The sequence below is a fragment of the Ictidomys tridecemlineatus genome, chromosome 14 (genome assembly GCF_052094955.1).
Source record: "Ictidomys tridecemlineatus isolate mIctTri1 chromosome 14, mIctTri1.hap1, whole genome shotgun sequence".
Classification (NCBI taxonomy): Eukaryota; Metazoa; Chordata; class Mammalia; order Rodentia; family Sciuridae; genus Ictidomys; species Ictidomys tridecemlineatus.
Genome location: NC_135490.1, coordinates 16,958,501 through 16,973,798, shown reverse-complemented (window position 1 = coordinate 16,973,798; position 15,298 = coordinate 16,958,501). Strand labels below are relative to the sequence as shown.

The following is a 15,298-nucleotide window of genomic DNA, read 5'->3' as shown; positions in this document are numbered from 1 at the left end:
GTTATCCCAGATTTATTTAAAAATATATACCACAAGGTTTATGCTCACATAATGAGTTACTTTTATTTTCATGGCTGACTCACTTGTGAGCCTCTAAGCAACTCCGGGGCAGGGGCTCCACCTCATTCTCAGAGCACCTTGGTATTAGTAGAGATTCAAACATTTTTTTTTTCTAGCTGTGGCTGACTCTAGCAGATAAGAACAACCCAAATATAACAATCACTGTCTTGGGATAATTATCTGAAGAAGAGACTTCTGGTTCTGTCCTAGTCAATGACTAGCTATCTTGAACAAAATAATCATTAATCTCTCTGAAGTACAGTTTCCTCTTCTATGAAACTAAGCAAGTTAGATTTTGTGCCTTCTAAAGTTTCTTTGTATGACTTTTTTTCAGAAATCATGCACTTTGCATCAGGTAAACTGAAATGTGTATCCATAAATAATGCATATTTATCATATATGTTTATTCATATATTGAAACAAATTAAGGAAAAGATATGTGAAACAGAGTTGTTTTTATTCAATAATTTCTCCAACTGGAGAAAAGCAACCAGGAGAAAATCAACTCACACACACACACTTCCTTTTACAAATACATTTTGTGTAACACCTTTTGCATAACCTAAGCACTCGGTCAAAGATATTCCAACTTCTAGTGAGATATATGTTTTCTAAATATGCACTGTCCCTGCAGCTATTAAATGAGGCAGCTTCTCTTCTGCTGTTTGGTGATTTAAAAAAGCTTTTAGACACACTCCAGGTGTCTCCAGTCCCATGCTTTGCTACATAAGATAAGCAGGAAACTGAGAAATCAAATTTAAATGCTAGGAGAGATCTTAAAGACCCCCGGGGTTAAGATGAAAAAATAAGAAATTGATGCTGTCTCCATCTATACTATAAATGGCCACCTGGGACCTTCTTGCTTACCCAATTGGAGTTTAAGGGAAATCAAAAGAGTAGTTATTACGGTGTCTAGCCTTTGTGCCTCTGGTGGAGAGGATGAGGACACAATATTATCACCAAGGGAAATATATTTTCCAAGAAACAATATTGCTGCAAAATAAATGAATCTGAAAGGGGCCCTCAGATACACCTCAGTTCCCAAGCCACTGTCATTTGGCTGAAAGCTTGGCATAAATATTGCCTAACAGGTAACAATAAAACTATACACTCCACACGTATCTAAAGACATTTTAGTTTATTTTTAGTGAGATTTCTGAAGTATTCTCCTGAGGAACAGAATTGCAACTGGAAGGGATGCCCAGGGTCACATGATGAGGACATCTAGAAGTCACTAAGTGCTAGCAGCCTGGCTAGTAGCTAACTGGACTTCTCCCCCTTAGATTCTGTAGGTTTTCATTACTTGCAGTCAAGGGGAACACACAGAGGTTCCAGCAAAGTTGGAAAGATCTTAGAAGTAGGCAGCTCTGCTCTTAAATCTACAGCTCAGTGAGCCAAAACCTGTAGCATTTAAATCACCCAGAAAAAGGCAATAACAACTATTCACATTTATGTAGCTGTTTGGAGGTGACAGGCCCTAATAACTCATTTAAGACCCACTAAGAACCATAGGAGTAGATACCATGTTTACCTCCTCTTTAAAATGTTGTATCAGTTGGCGTTTGCTGTAAAAGAAAAAAAAAAGAATAAATAAATGAAAATCTGAAATTTAGTAACTTAAAACTTCAAGCATTTATTTCACTCCCAATTTTGGAAGTCAGTTAGGTATTTAGAGTTTGCAGAGAGCTGAGGTATCAGCCAGCAGTGACAGAGGCAAGGACAAGCCCTTTACACATCTGCTAGTGGAAATTCTATTGACCGGGCTATGACAGGTACAACTAAGCTGTGTGTGTGTGTGTGTGTGTGTGTGTATGTGTGTGTGTGTTATCTCTAGTGTGATGGCCCTGCCTTCTTCACATGGCAGTTGCAATGTTTAAAAGGGCAGCAGGAGAGCAAAACCACCATATGCAAACACTTGTAAAGTTTCTGATGTTATCCTGTTTGCTACCGTCCTATAGGCCAAGGCAAGTCACATGGCAAAGCCCAGAGTCAATATGGGACTGCATACCCAAGGTACAGGGAGGCCTGTGCCAATTGGGAACTGTAATTGCAACAAGCTACCAAGGATGAAGAAACTGATACCTTAAGGAAATAGTTACCTGAGTTAGGGTAGATAAAAGCATAACCACTAAATAGCTGATTTTTAGGAATAAAAATCCATACCTTTCAGGAGTAAGTATGGATTTTTCCAACAACAACAACAAATCTTTAAAAAGTCATTAACCACACTATGGGAAATCCTATTAAGATGTGACCTGCAAAGAGACTGAAGAAAAGTCTGAATCATTTTGGGATTGGGGTATATCTTAGCTGAAAAGGAGGAGGTTTAGCCAGCCAGGTGTTCCGGAGCACACCTGTATTCCCACTGGCTGGGGAGATTGAGACAGGGGGATCACAAATTGAAGACCAGTTTCAGTAACCTAATGAGACCCTGCAGCAAAATAAAAAATACAAAAGGGATGGAAATGTAGCTTAGTGGTAGAACACCCCTGGGTTCAACCCCAGTATTAAAAAAAGGGAAAGAAAAAGGAGGGGTTTTCTGGTAGTGATGTTGAAAACACAGTACTATAAATAGCCCCTTGGTTGCAGTGGTCCTGTTTATAGATGATGCTTCAGTCTCAGGTTCCTGAAGGAGAAACCAATAGCACCATCCATGTCTCCTGATCCAACACCAATAAAGAATAGGATAAGGTAAATGTGGGTTGTTTTTTTTCTGTGAAAAAATAATTTCTAACTTTTACTTTCTCAACTCAACTACTTTTACCTTTTCTTTCAAAATCTTGGACACTCCAGGTTCTCCCACTGGGTAAGAAAAATCTTGCCCAGAATCAGACTCAAAAAGAGTCTAGAACAAACTGTGATGTCCATCTGTTTTTCTTTGTCCACAGTGCTTTTACTTTGCTCTTTAAATAAACATTTCCTTAAAAACCGAGGACTGATTTCTGCCATTCTGGCAGCTCTATGCTTTCAGAAGAAATAATGTAGCATTTTGATTCCTCTAATTTGTGAAGTCTGCAACATCATATTGAAGGGTAAATGTGCAGACCATCTCAAGCCTTTCTTGGAAAAGCTATTAGCATGTTGATTGCTTTGGGATGGTGTGTTAAAATGTTGCAGCCCTCAAGTACCACATCACATATAGCCAATTGTTCCAAGGAAACCTGGAGGAATCTATTTTAATAATCATATTGAGACTGAGAATGTATTGCTGTTTTTTGGATAATTAGCATGATGATATGGAATGCAAATGAACCAATTAAATTTATTATAAGAGAAGATTCTTATTTCTTTGGAAAATAATGGTAGACAAAATATTTGCTCCTCCAATTTCTGTCCCATTAGTGTTTCCCATTAATGCAAAGAGAGTTTATTCCCAAACCTCCAGAAACTCCCACAGAATTCCAGTCTCAAAAGCAGGAATAGAAATGAATCCTTGTGCTCCTGAGAAGATTCTTTCAGAGAAAACAAAAATCTCTCCTACTTCATCAAAGACAAAAAGAAACAACACATTATCTCTTTAAAAGATGATCATTTGCACCCAGATTGTTTTTGTATGTGGGTTGGGAGATGATCTCACCACTCTAAATTCGGCCCAGGGGTTTAGTGTGAGCTTTGATTTCCCAAGAACAGATTAAGGAAGGATGTGTTGGGCAGAGGAAACTGATTCATAGCTACTTTGTAAAAGAAAGGGGAGGGATCACACAAAATTTCCCAGTACAGGCAGAAAAAAAAGACAGCTGATTACTCCTGGCTCAGACCTACTGGTAAATTATGGATTTGGGTCACTAGTTCCAGAAGGAGAGGAGGGACACGAGGAGAATTCTTGAGATTGTCTACCAACAAAAGCAGAGATTCATTGACGAGAGAAGATGTAAAATCTTCATTCATCTCTAAAATATCTACTGAGCAAGGCACTATTGAAAACAAAGACCAACCGGACAAATTCTGTATTTGTCAAGATTATAGGATAGCGAGGTTAAAACAGTTGCAAGAGAAAGTGGACTCATTCCACAAACAGAGAATAACTTGGAACTGGGACACTGGGAAAGTTCATTTTCAGCTAGGAATTACTTCTGAGTTGGGTTGTGGGGCAGGAGACATGCAGAAGTTGGGAAGCAAAATCCAAAGAAAAGAAATATCATGGAGAAAAGCTCAGGAGTGGAAAATCTCCAGGCATTTATGAGGAACAGCTGGTAGTTTGATTTAGCAAACAGAAGGGAAAGTTGGATGTAATCCATGGGGATTTCCCTAAAAATGGGAGATAAAGCACACTTCATCTCCAGTCTGTGGCTAAAAGCTTTCTAAACACAGAAACTACTGCTTAAAATAATAGCTTATAGCAAAAGTCCTTCTAAATTTGGAGAACTCCAAGATGTTTTACTTGTATACTGAATCCTCCCTGCAAATTATCTAATAAGAATCTTCAGTGATTGTCTTTTTTACCACGGGGATTTTCACCCTGAGCACTACTGACATTTTGGATTGAATATTTGTTGATGGGGGCAGGGGCGGAGGGTGGCTATATTATGCATTGTGGGACATTCAGTCTGTGGCTTCTATTTACTAAGGATCAGTACCACCCCAACCCAACTCCAGGTATGACAGTAAGCAATGTCTCTCGACATTCCCAAATGTCCCCTAGGGGACAAAACTAGCCATGGTTGAAAACTTATAGTTGACACTGAGTTGGCATGCCAGATGATGGTTCCTCTCATGCAGATGGAGAGAACTAAGAAAGGAGCTAAAAAAGCTCTTCTGCACTCCAAACACAAGGGCTCTACATAGAGAGGAATTCAACTCTTTTTATTTTTAACCACATTTTGATACCACTATACTCCTTAGCATTCAGTAAGAAAGCCCTCAGATCCAGCCATCTCTAAATGTGTGCTACCATTTATTTGTGAATATTAAAATTATCCCATATGCTTATTTGTTAGAATTTCTCCTAAAATCATTTATGAAGGCTTTGACTTAAAATATTTTAAATAAAAATAGCAAGTTAATTGCTATTTCTATGTAATATGCAAACCAAATTTCAATACTATCATAGGTTACTAGATCAAGATCATTGGGTCATGGTCTCCACATTAGCATTAAATAGCAGAAAAAGGAAGATGGGAGAATTGAAATAGACTCTAAAGGTCTTGAACTTTGCATTTTTAGTTCATTTTTTTTTTGCTGGAATACTAAAAATAAAAAATCAAGAATTGAGCAATGTCTATTTTTTAACCTAAAAAATTTTGTATCTCATAAAGAAGTTGATCTTTTGAAATGTACAACAATAAGCAATTGCTACAAAAATAAATAAACAAATGTAGGAATATGTTTCAAGTACAGATTATGTGGTCCATTATGAAAAGTGGAGTGAAATCTTTAGATGAGGGACTGATGCTACCAGATAGGGCACAATTCAAGAAGTCATAATAAGCACATTGGGAAATTTATGAATAAATATAAAACATTTGTATACCCCAATTTTTAAAATTTTTTTCTGTTTTTCCATCCCTCAATGAAAAGGTTTCTGGAGGGTATTAGAACACATGATACAGTATCATTATTATCACTTAGATAAGACCAGTGCTGTCATTCAACACACATGATAGCAAATACATCAGCTTATAGAAATCAAACCCAGGTAGCAGACCTCCAATGTGAACATCACTATCCTTAAAATCAAAGATTAGCTGTGGACAATGGAAACAGTATGTGACCAACAAAATACTGCCAAATATCTGAGTACAAATATTTTTGTACTCTGGAGTTTCTAAAATCAAAAGTTCTGTTTTTTTTGCCAATTTGTTTTCTAAAAATAGCATCTTCTGTTAAGTAAATGCATTGATAATTGATCTCTGTTCCTTTAAAAAGTTGACTGCCATTATACCTTAATTAGTTTTCCAAGGTTCTGACTCAAGTAGGTAGACATGAAAAGGAATTATTTTATATTCAGAATAATTCCATTTTACTCTAAAGTAACATTTAATCAGTTAACATTTAGAAAGTTTCTATACAAACAATTTGCAACATTTTGAGAATATGTTTGCTTCTCCTGAGCCTCAATGGCAAAGAGATTTTGCTTTGTGTGCCAACTTCAGAGGCTGACCTAGACTGGGGTGTTAGGGACCATTAAGCTATGACAGCAATTAGGAGGATAGTGTTGTCACTAATTAGGACATGAATTTATGTTTGCCAGTCTCATGAAAGAGACTGCACTCTTCTCTCCCTGGGGTGGGTTCTGAAGAATTAGTAGTTTACTGTAAAGAAGACAGGCGGAAGAGCATATGCGAAAGCATGGATCTGTGTTAGAAAATGGGATGTTTGTCAAATAGCTACACCGATAGGATTTTAGGTAAAGTTTACTAAAAAAAGGCTTCGGGTGACAGAAATCAGGCTTCTGAACACAAGTATAAAACAGAGATATTTGATCACAGCAAATTTTAGGAACAAAATTGGGCATAGTTTCAAGATATGAGGTGTTTGGGTGAGATAGTTTCTATAAATACACATACATTACAACTTCCAAATACTTAAATGGTGACAAAGTCATCTCACTATGAGATTTTAGTCTGTCCTAGACAGGCTTGAATTCATGGAACTAACCTTAGTGACATACATTCTTTTTATAACAAACTATTTTAGAATAGGTTAGATTTGTAGAAAGATGTTTGGAGGAATACATTAATAAAACTATCTGGGTTAGTTCTTTCTGCTTTGAAAGGTTACCAATTGATTTTGATTTCTTTGATATAGACTTATTATTACCCATTTTCTATGTGTGTGAGCTTTGACAAATGATATTTTGAAATGTTATTTCCACTGGGATCAAGGATATGTTCAGGATGCTGACACCATGAGTTGGTTAAATCAAAAGGAAGTCCTTGCAAATCAGAAGTTAGAGAAAACATTTATCTTTGCTAGCCATGAAGGTTCGAATAAATTCTTTTGAATATATTTGATCCATTGCAAAATTAAGTTTCAGATTTGATACTGAAAGAAGCATAAAAATTCATTTTAGGTCAGCAGTGCTAAACAGAGCCACAAATGAATAAAACATCAACAATAGTGAGAAGTTTTTTATGTCAGTAACATAACTTTTAAATTCAGAGAGCATTTCTTCCAAAATTTCCAATTCTCTTCCAAAAGAGTTAGAGGCAAACATTTTAAGAAAAAAAAAAATGTTGGAAAGGTTGAAATGAGTCCAGACTTCAGTCTATTTTGCCAAATGACAAATACAACAGGTATTTAAAAGAAAATATAGAAAAACAGAAAAAGAAAGAATTTAAAAATATGAAAAAGCTACTATGATTATTAAGTTGCATTAGCTTTTTTCACAGTGGAAAACTAAAATCTTATCACATGATTATCATGTCTGTAAGAGTTTGACAATACTTGCAATATTAACTATGTAAACGTCAAGAATAACATTGTCTTCGCTGTGGAGTCTGGGCATACAAATGTTCCATATTTCATATTTGGGACCAGGAATTGACAGGACACCCTGTTACTTCTAGATAATCTTATGTGATAGAAAAGAGGTACTGTCCATTTTGCTTTCAGAAGCATAAAGCAAATGTCACTATTAACAAAAGGTAGAAATCTCATTCACTTTTATAAAAACATAGAACCATAGACTTGCTGTGGTTTCTATCTACTTTTACTGTCCTTCTCTACAGAGCCACACTTTCACTTGACTGTTTTTCACATACAGCAAATATGTCCCCCACACCATCTTGGTGTGGCCATATACTCACTGTTGTAAAAACTGTTTCTTTGTGAAAGAAAGCTTGTATCTAGTAATGGTATGGGAAATGAGAAGAAAATACACATATCTAGGATTTTTTTTTTTTTTTTTTTTTGGTACTGGGAACTAAACCCAGAGACACAAAACCACTGAGCTACCTTCCTAGCACCTGCTCCCCAACCTTTTATGGCTCGGGGGGGGGTCACTAAATTACTGGGACTGGGTTCAAACTTGTGACCCTCCTGCTTTAACCTCCTGGGTCCCTGGGATAACAGATGTGTGCCACCACATCCAAGCTATGGTTCTTTGTGACAAAATATAAAAATTTATGAAACGAGCAACGAAAACCTTAAGTCCTTTGCATGACTGTCCTCAGAAATTCTGTCTCTTTAGTGAGAAGGATATGGCAGGCTTCTCTCACAGGGAATGCATGTAGGGAGATTAGTCTGCATAAGCCTACATATATACCCATTATCTCACCTTCTTAAAAGGATTTGATCCTTTCAGTGTGTTCACGATCCTTCAAGATTTAGCTATAAGGAATAAACATCAAAGTGTCCAATGTCTAACACAGTATCTGATGATTAGAGCAGATATTGGATACAAGAGGTCACTGCAACAATAGGTGAGAAAATTTCTTCATATGCAATTTTAGCTGTATATTTAGAATATCTGAAAGCAATTAAGCCAATTAGGTTACAAATCTTCCTAGTTATTAAAAATATTTCTATTAACATAATTTAGCAAGTAGGTCTGGTCTTCTGAAGGGGGCCAAAGGAAAAAATCCCAAAACCATTAATGACAACTTGGTGATAACATTCTCTTTTTATTTCAAAGGTGTCCTTGAATGGCCATTTTGGACAAAACTGGTTGTGGTGGCCATTGGCTTCACAGGAGGTCTCGTCTTCATGTATGTACAGTGTAAAGTCTATGTCCAATTGTGGCGCAGGCTGAAGGCCTACAACCGTGTGATCTTTGTGCAGAATTGCCCAGACACTGCCAATAAGCTTGAGAAGAACTTCTCGTGTAACGTAAATACGGACACCAAGGAGGCTGTGGTGGTGCCAATATCACAAACGGGTACAAATTCACTGCCGTCTGCAGAGAGCGGTCCCCCAGAAGTCATACCAGTTTGATGGAACCAGTTGACAGTTTCTTCTCAGAAGACCGACTTTCTAGCCTCAGCCACTACAATTGACTGAAGTGATCCTGCATTACTCACTTCCTTTATCGGCTCCTTGCTCCTACTGACTCATTTTTCCTTACTTTGCTCAAAAAGGACAGAAGGAAAAAACATCAAATGAGCAGGACACCAGGAAGCGAGCCTGAAGTGATACGGAAATGTGAAGATGGCTAGAGAATGACTTCTAAGACAATACAGAACTGTTGGTACCGGAATGCTTTTAAGCAATGACAAATTAAATGGACACATGATACTCTTCGTAGTAGCAGGGGAAAAGTTCAAGAATATAGACTTGACTTGTAACATGTGTTTCTTCTAAGGGTCTTGTAATGTTAGCTATCTCATCTGGATAAACACATCTGGTTTTAAGCCTGAAATTGTCTGCATTATTCCTGTCATACTGGAAGCAAACTTGGAGGATGCATATTTTGATATTCTTTGACAGCTGACAGATTTTTATGGCAATAGTGAAGTCTGGTTATTTTGACAGATGCATGTTATAAAAATGGATGCAATACACATTTGAAGATAGTAATACTTGGAACTATGTTTGAATCATGAACAAAAGATTTTCATAAGATTATTGGGTGACATTAGCTCTTTTAAATGCCCACAAAAGTTGAAATCATCTAACGGGTCCTATATTTTACCTGGCCCTTCTAATACAGGGCTGTCCAACAGAAATACACCTCGAACTACAAATGTAAGCACAAATGCAAATTTTAAATTTACAGGTAGCCCCTTTATAAAAAGTAAAAGTAAATAGGTGAAATTAATTTTTATAATTTAACACCATATGCTATCAATGTAAAACATTATTGAAACAGTCATTTTTTTAAATCAATTCTTCAAAATCCAGTATGCATTTCACAACACACCTGTTTGGATGAACTAAATTGGATAGCATGGCCCTAATTAGAGACTAAGGCTCTACTTTATTTAATGGCTGAATATTTCAAAATAAAAGCTTAATTTATTCCTTTATTTTCAAGTTTCATTGAAGGGTTATGATTTTACAAAGCACTAAGTTGATCAAATTAAGTGTCCTGGTTTGAAGAATTAGATGAAGTTGCCATTTCTCTAAGAAAACTAAATTTTTTAAAAAAGCAATCTGCTTGTAGCAAAATTGTGAAATTAACTTCTGTTTGCTACAATGAAGCAACAATAGGGAAATAAAAATTAAGTATTTTTGTTATTAAATCACAAGTGTTTTTCTTACTCCATATGAGTGTCAACTTGACTGATAAGTAGTTACAGCCACAAACTAGATCTTATTTTAAAAAGTTGACAATATATTCCTTGACAGTTCAGAAGCAAAAACATTCAACAGATTCTATGGTAAGTAATAAATTGAGTTGTTTAGGTTTGACAATTGATTATTGCATTCTTTAAATACTCATATAAAACTGAAGTATGAATGATATTGCAGAGAGCTAGATTAATAATTACAAGCATAGTGACCTGTCAAAGAAAGATGGCCTAGTAAAAAAGTGATTTTTATTAGCTGTCATATTTATTATTGTGAAAAGGCAGAGAAGGCCATAAGAACCAAAGCATGGGTATCACATTGCACAAATCTGGGTATCACATCAATGCACTTTGTAATTATCAGTGTGCTTGTTCTTCACAGATTATCAAAGGAAAAAAATAACCTTTTAAAAAGAGGAGAAAGTATGGATATTAGTAGTGGCTGATATGGAGTCCAAATAGCCACATTCCTAGAAATAAAGAAAAGGTAAACAATGTTGATTTTGTGTGTGTGGCATGTGTGTATTCATGTATATATGTGAGAAAAATGTTAAGGTATTCAGTCAGGAAACAAAAGGTTTAAAACTCATCTTTCTTAAAACTTTTAGGGGATGGAGTAAAGGCACAAGGAAAACAAAGTGGAGGTTATTAAACTGGACCAAAACTACAGCAGGAATGACTTCAGTGAACCTTAAACAAACTAAACTGCATTTACTTCCCCTATAAAGTGTGAAGACAAATGTACTAAAAATAACAAAGCTTGGGTGATTTAATCATAGCACCACACCCAAGGAATTAACCTTGATCGTATTTTCCTGTTAATTTGCTTAATCCATTTCTCTATGGTTTAGCAAGGGCAATATGTTGCTTGCAAATATTTCATGGGAGAAAATCTCATCTCTAGCAAACAAAGAAATATTGATTCCTCTTTTGTTTGCTCTGAAAGAAAAGCATTATTTACCTTAATTACCAGGGAAAATACTGTTTTAAATCCAAAATAGATAAGAGTATATCTTTGCACAGTGAAAGATGATTGGCTAAAATAAAACCTTACTTATCAAGGGCTACATTTAACACTAAGAAACATTTCTAAAAAGCTAAGACAAGCTTTGCTGTATTAGTGATAAAAGATGAAATGGTTTTAAAACTGTGCCCAAAGTCTCAAAATTAACTTTCTTAGGTTTTGATTTTATTGAAATGAGAAAATAATAAAGCTCCCTAACAGGATAAAAGTCAACATTTAATTCTGTTCTTCTTCTGACCTTTCAAAATCCTAACCTGAATTTCATTTTAAAAAATTCACTGCAGAAAAGTTTCATTAAAAAGCTTTCCTGCAATGGATGTTTGTGGTTCACCTGATTTGGAACAACTACATTCACTTAAAACCTAATGTTAATTCATTTACATTCCCTATGGCAATGGTACCTTTTTCCTTTCATCACTGAAAATATTTGGCTTTGTGGCAGTGCTTTTTGGTGAACTGATTTATCTCTCAAAAAGAAAAAATGAGCTATGGAATGACAATTTTTTGAGGCATGTTTACCTGCTCATGTCAGAAACAAAATAGAATTCAAGCAAAGGACGGAAATTGAAGAATGAACCTACAGCTGTTTAAAACTTTGGCTTTTTATAATTATGGCCCAAATTTGTGATATTGCCAATACCATGAACTACAAACATTGAGGGTACTGCCCCCCCACCCAAGTACCAGGGATTGAACTCAGGGGCATATTCGACCACTGAGTCACATCAGCCGTATTTTGTATTTTATTTAGAATCAGGGTCTAACTGAGTGTTTAGCACCTCACCCAGCATTTCTGAGACTGGCTTTGAACTCTGGATCCTACTGTCTCAGCCTCCTGAGCCACTGGGATTATTGGCATGTGCCACCCTGCCTGTTGAGGCTGTTAATTTCTTAACTAAAGAACTGTCACCTTCATTGTATAGGATTAAAGAAATGAAATTCCAACTTTTAAAAAGTGAAGCCCAAAAGGCAATTAAGTTTAGGAACAAAAACAAACAAGACAAGATTTCTTTTAACAAAATTAAAATATAAGTGATCCCAAGGATGTGGGACAGCAATGCAGAAATTGAAGGAATCTTTCTCAAAATGCCCCAGCATTACATCTCAGTAGGAGCTGCTGTTACAGTGTAATTATGGTCACAGAAAGATGGCCTTGATTGTACTTCTTGTTTTACAAAAGGTCCTTTGGTACTCTTAAAACATCTATTCTTTGGCTGGAAAATTAGCTCATTAGCTCAATGACATCATTAAGAGAAATTATAATGGTAATGGTCATGGGGCAGGAAGGCCATTCCATCCGCTAGATTTAATTTATCTTTCCTTGCCTTGACAATGATTTTTCTGGAACAAAGTAGAGGTCTTAAAATTTATTATCATTATTATTGTAGTTATCATATAATAACTGTGTAAGGATTACATTTTAATTAAGAAAGATGAAAACCTTTTTTCTTTCCTCAAATCAGCCCAATGGTGCTATTTTACATATCAAGAGTTGAAAGGAAGTACTGTTATTTTGGGCTGCAGTGTTTCCTCCACATCTAAAGAAAGCCCACCTTGAAATTGGATATTGCATTGAAACAAAGAAGAAAAATTATTTTAACTGTGTGCAATTTTTGAGATTGGGCATTTGTACTTTTTTTAGTTTTACCTAATTCTCTTTCATTAACAATATACTGTTTGTGAATAATGTGTACTAAGACAAACTAAGGAAAAGAAAATAAAGATCTGTGAAAGACTTTGTATATTAAACAAGTGATTCCAATTTTGATTGTAGCTTCTATACTTTTTGCCTAACATACTGGGACCTATAAAGATTTCTATTTCCAACACTCAAAACCCTTCAATTTTCAAAACTGTGGTGCTGTTACAATGCTCTGTGTTTTTAGGCAGGGTCTAGATATAATCATTTTAAAACAAATTATACTGACAAACCTTAGACATTGTAGGAAAATAAAAAGGTGCATTAACCAATAAAAATATAGAGACTTTCAAAACATTTTTTTAAAATGTAAAAAATATCACATTGTAATCTATAGGATTTTCCCATGACTAAGATTTAGATAAAGACTATATTTTCAGAGATTTGAGTGGATTCAGATATTCTGTGGCTAAAGGACAGTAAGCCAAAGACATTGGAATGTAATCCTGGGGTGGAGATTTGATAATAGCAAAGAAAATATCTCTTTCTAAAGCCTCAATTTAGATGCCTGAATTCAGGGTAAATAGCTGTCTTGGCCTAATGCCTCTATAGGACTTTCTACTTGAACAGAACTAATCCAGAAGTGTGAATTCCCAAACTGGATATCTGAACTCTTGGGCTTCCCCCACCACCCAGAATTACAGCAGACACACCCAGATCACTAACCACTGTCATTGTGTTTCAACTAACTAATGATCCTAACCTGTGTGATGGCACAGGGATTTTCAAGGAATAGCAAGGGTGTGAGGGTAGAGATACTTGAGCAGGTAGATGTAACCTTTAGGTTCAGACCTCAAGGATGAGAAAACAGATTGAACTCTGGATCCTACTGTCTCAGCCTCCTGAGCCACTGGGATTACTGGCATGTGCCACTAATTCAGCCAGAGGGAACAAGGATTGAAGTCCTGAGTGGGAAATGTTAAGCAAAATGGACAGATTCACACAGTAAGGAAACAAGCTCTCACTAGAAAATTTAATTACAAAGCTGGTAAAAGATGGACAAAGGTACCATCTCTCTATACTTGTCCCACAGGAGGACACAAACAGAAAAGGAGCCAGATGACATGATAATCAACATAAGGGTAAGGCGTCCCCTTCCCTGCTGCAGTTAAGTAGTTTTATAGCCTGCAGCTGTACTCCAAAGGGTCTTGAGATGAAAATTCTCAAGCTTCCACAGAACCCAGAAGATAAAGCCATGGCTATGGATTGTGGAAGCTCTCTTATAAAGATCACAGGACATTCTTCCAAGGTGAAAGGCAGCTGTGACAAAGCCTAGCCTAAGAGGAATAAGTGGATACATGTGAAGTCATCAGGGTGCCAGCAGAGGAGCAGGGGGATGGTGGCAGGAAGGTCAGTTAGGAAGTCATTGCCTGTATTACAGCAAGTCATAGGGGGAGACAGCCAGACATAAACCAATTTGACTTTAATTTTGGAAATAGAACCAATAATACTTGCTAATTAAATAAGATCATAGGAGGACATAGCAGAGAAAGGGAAGAATCAAGGAAGACTTACAGAAAGATTTCTGGGTTGAAAATTAAAGAAGAAAAATTTTTTTGAAGTGACAGTAGAGCAAAAAGGACTTACCCAATCTCCTAGCCCTGAAGCATTGGTTATATAAGAACAGGAAAAGCTTCTATCAGAGGTGAACAAGGTTCTAAAGGGACATGTTTCAGCCAAGCAAGGAAGTGACTAAATGTTGGGAAAAGAGCAAAAATGTCAGAGTTAGCAGCTCTAAACTTAGAAATGTATCCTAAAACTTGAAAGGAAAGTGACCACAACACTCAGAGCAACCGAGAGATCTTTACTGCATCAGTGAAAAAGAGGAGAAAAGAGAGAGAGAGAGAGAGAGAGAGCGCAAGAGAGACAGAGAGAGCGAGAGAGAGACAGCAAGAAAGAGGGGCCTGGCAGGAAGGAGTTTTTATAGCCCAAATCTAATGGGGTCTCTGGGTCTGCAAGCTGCCTTGTTGGCACAAGGGGGGTTAAGTGTTCAGCCTTGAGCAGGAGCTTGGGAGTTTGGGCTTGAAGCAAACAGGTGATAAAGAACCAGACAGATTACACATCCACAATTTTACATAATGCCCAATTAGTAATTGTTGTATTCTGCTACCTTTCCTATCCCCTACTATCCCCCCTCCCCTCCCCTCCCATCTTCTCTCTCTACCCCATCCGACGTGATTCTGCAATCTGCATTTGGGGTAAAATTGGGAGTTCATAACCCACTTCAATCTAATGTATGAAATATGATATGTCAAGAGCTTTGTAATGTTGTGAACAACCAATAAAAAAAATAAAAAATTTAAAAAAAAAAAAAAGAAAATAGATAGGCCAAAAAAAAAAAAAAAA

The 15,298-nt window shown here is 36.4% G+C and overlaps 1 protein-coding gene across 10 annotated transcripts in view; it reads left to right on the top strand.

Annotated features, from left to right (window-relative positions):
* The window catches only part of Marchf1 (membrane associated ring-CH-type finger 1), a 712,326-nt gene extending 699,305 nt beyond the window's left edge, over positions 1–13,021 (top strand). For all 10 annotated transcript variants that reach the window (XM_040293440.2, XM_040293424.2, XM_078030953.1 and 7 more), the window contains one exon: positions 8,636–13,021. In XM_040293440.2, coding sequence (XP_040149374.2) covers positions 8,636–8,934 — 299 coding nt within the window. In that variant the 3' untranslated portion in view covers positions 8,935–13,021. The remainder of the gene's footprint in view (positions 1–8,635) is intronic.
* The last annotated feature ends 2,277 nt before the right edge of the window (positions 13,022–15,298 follow it).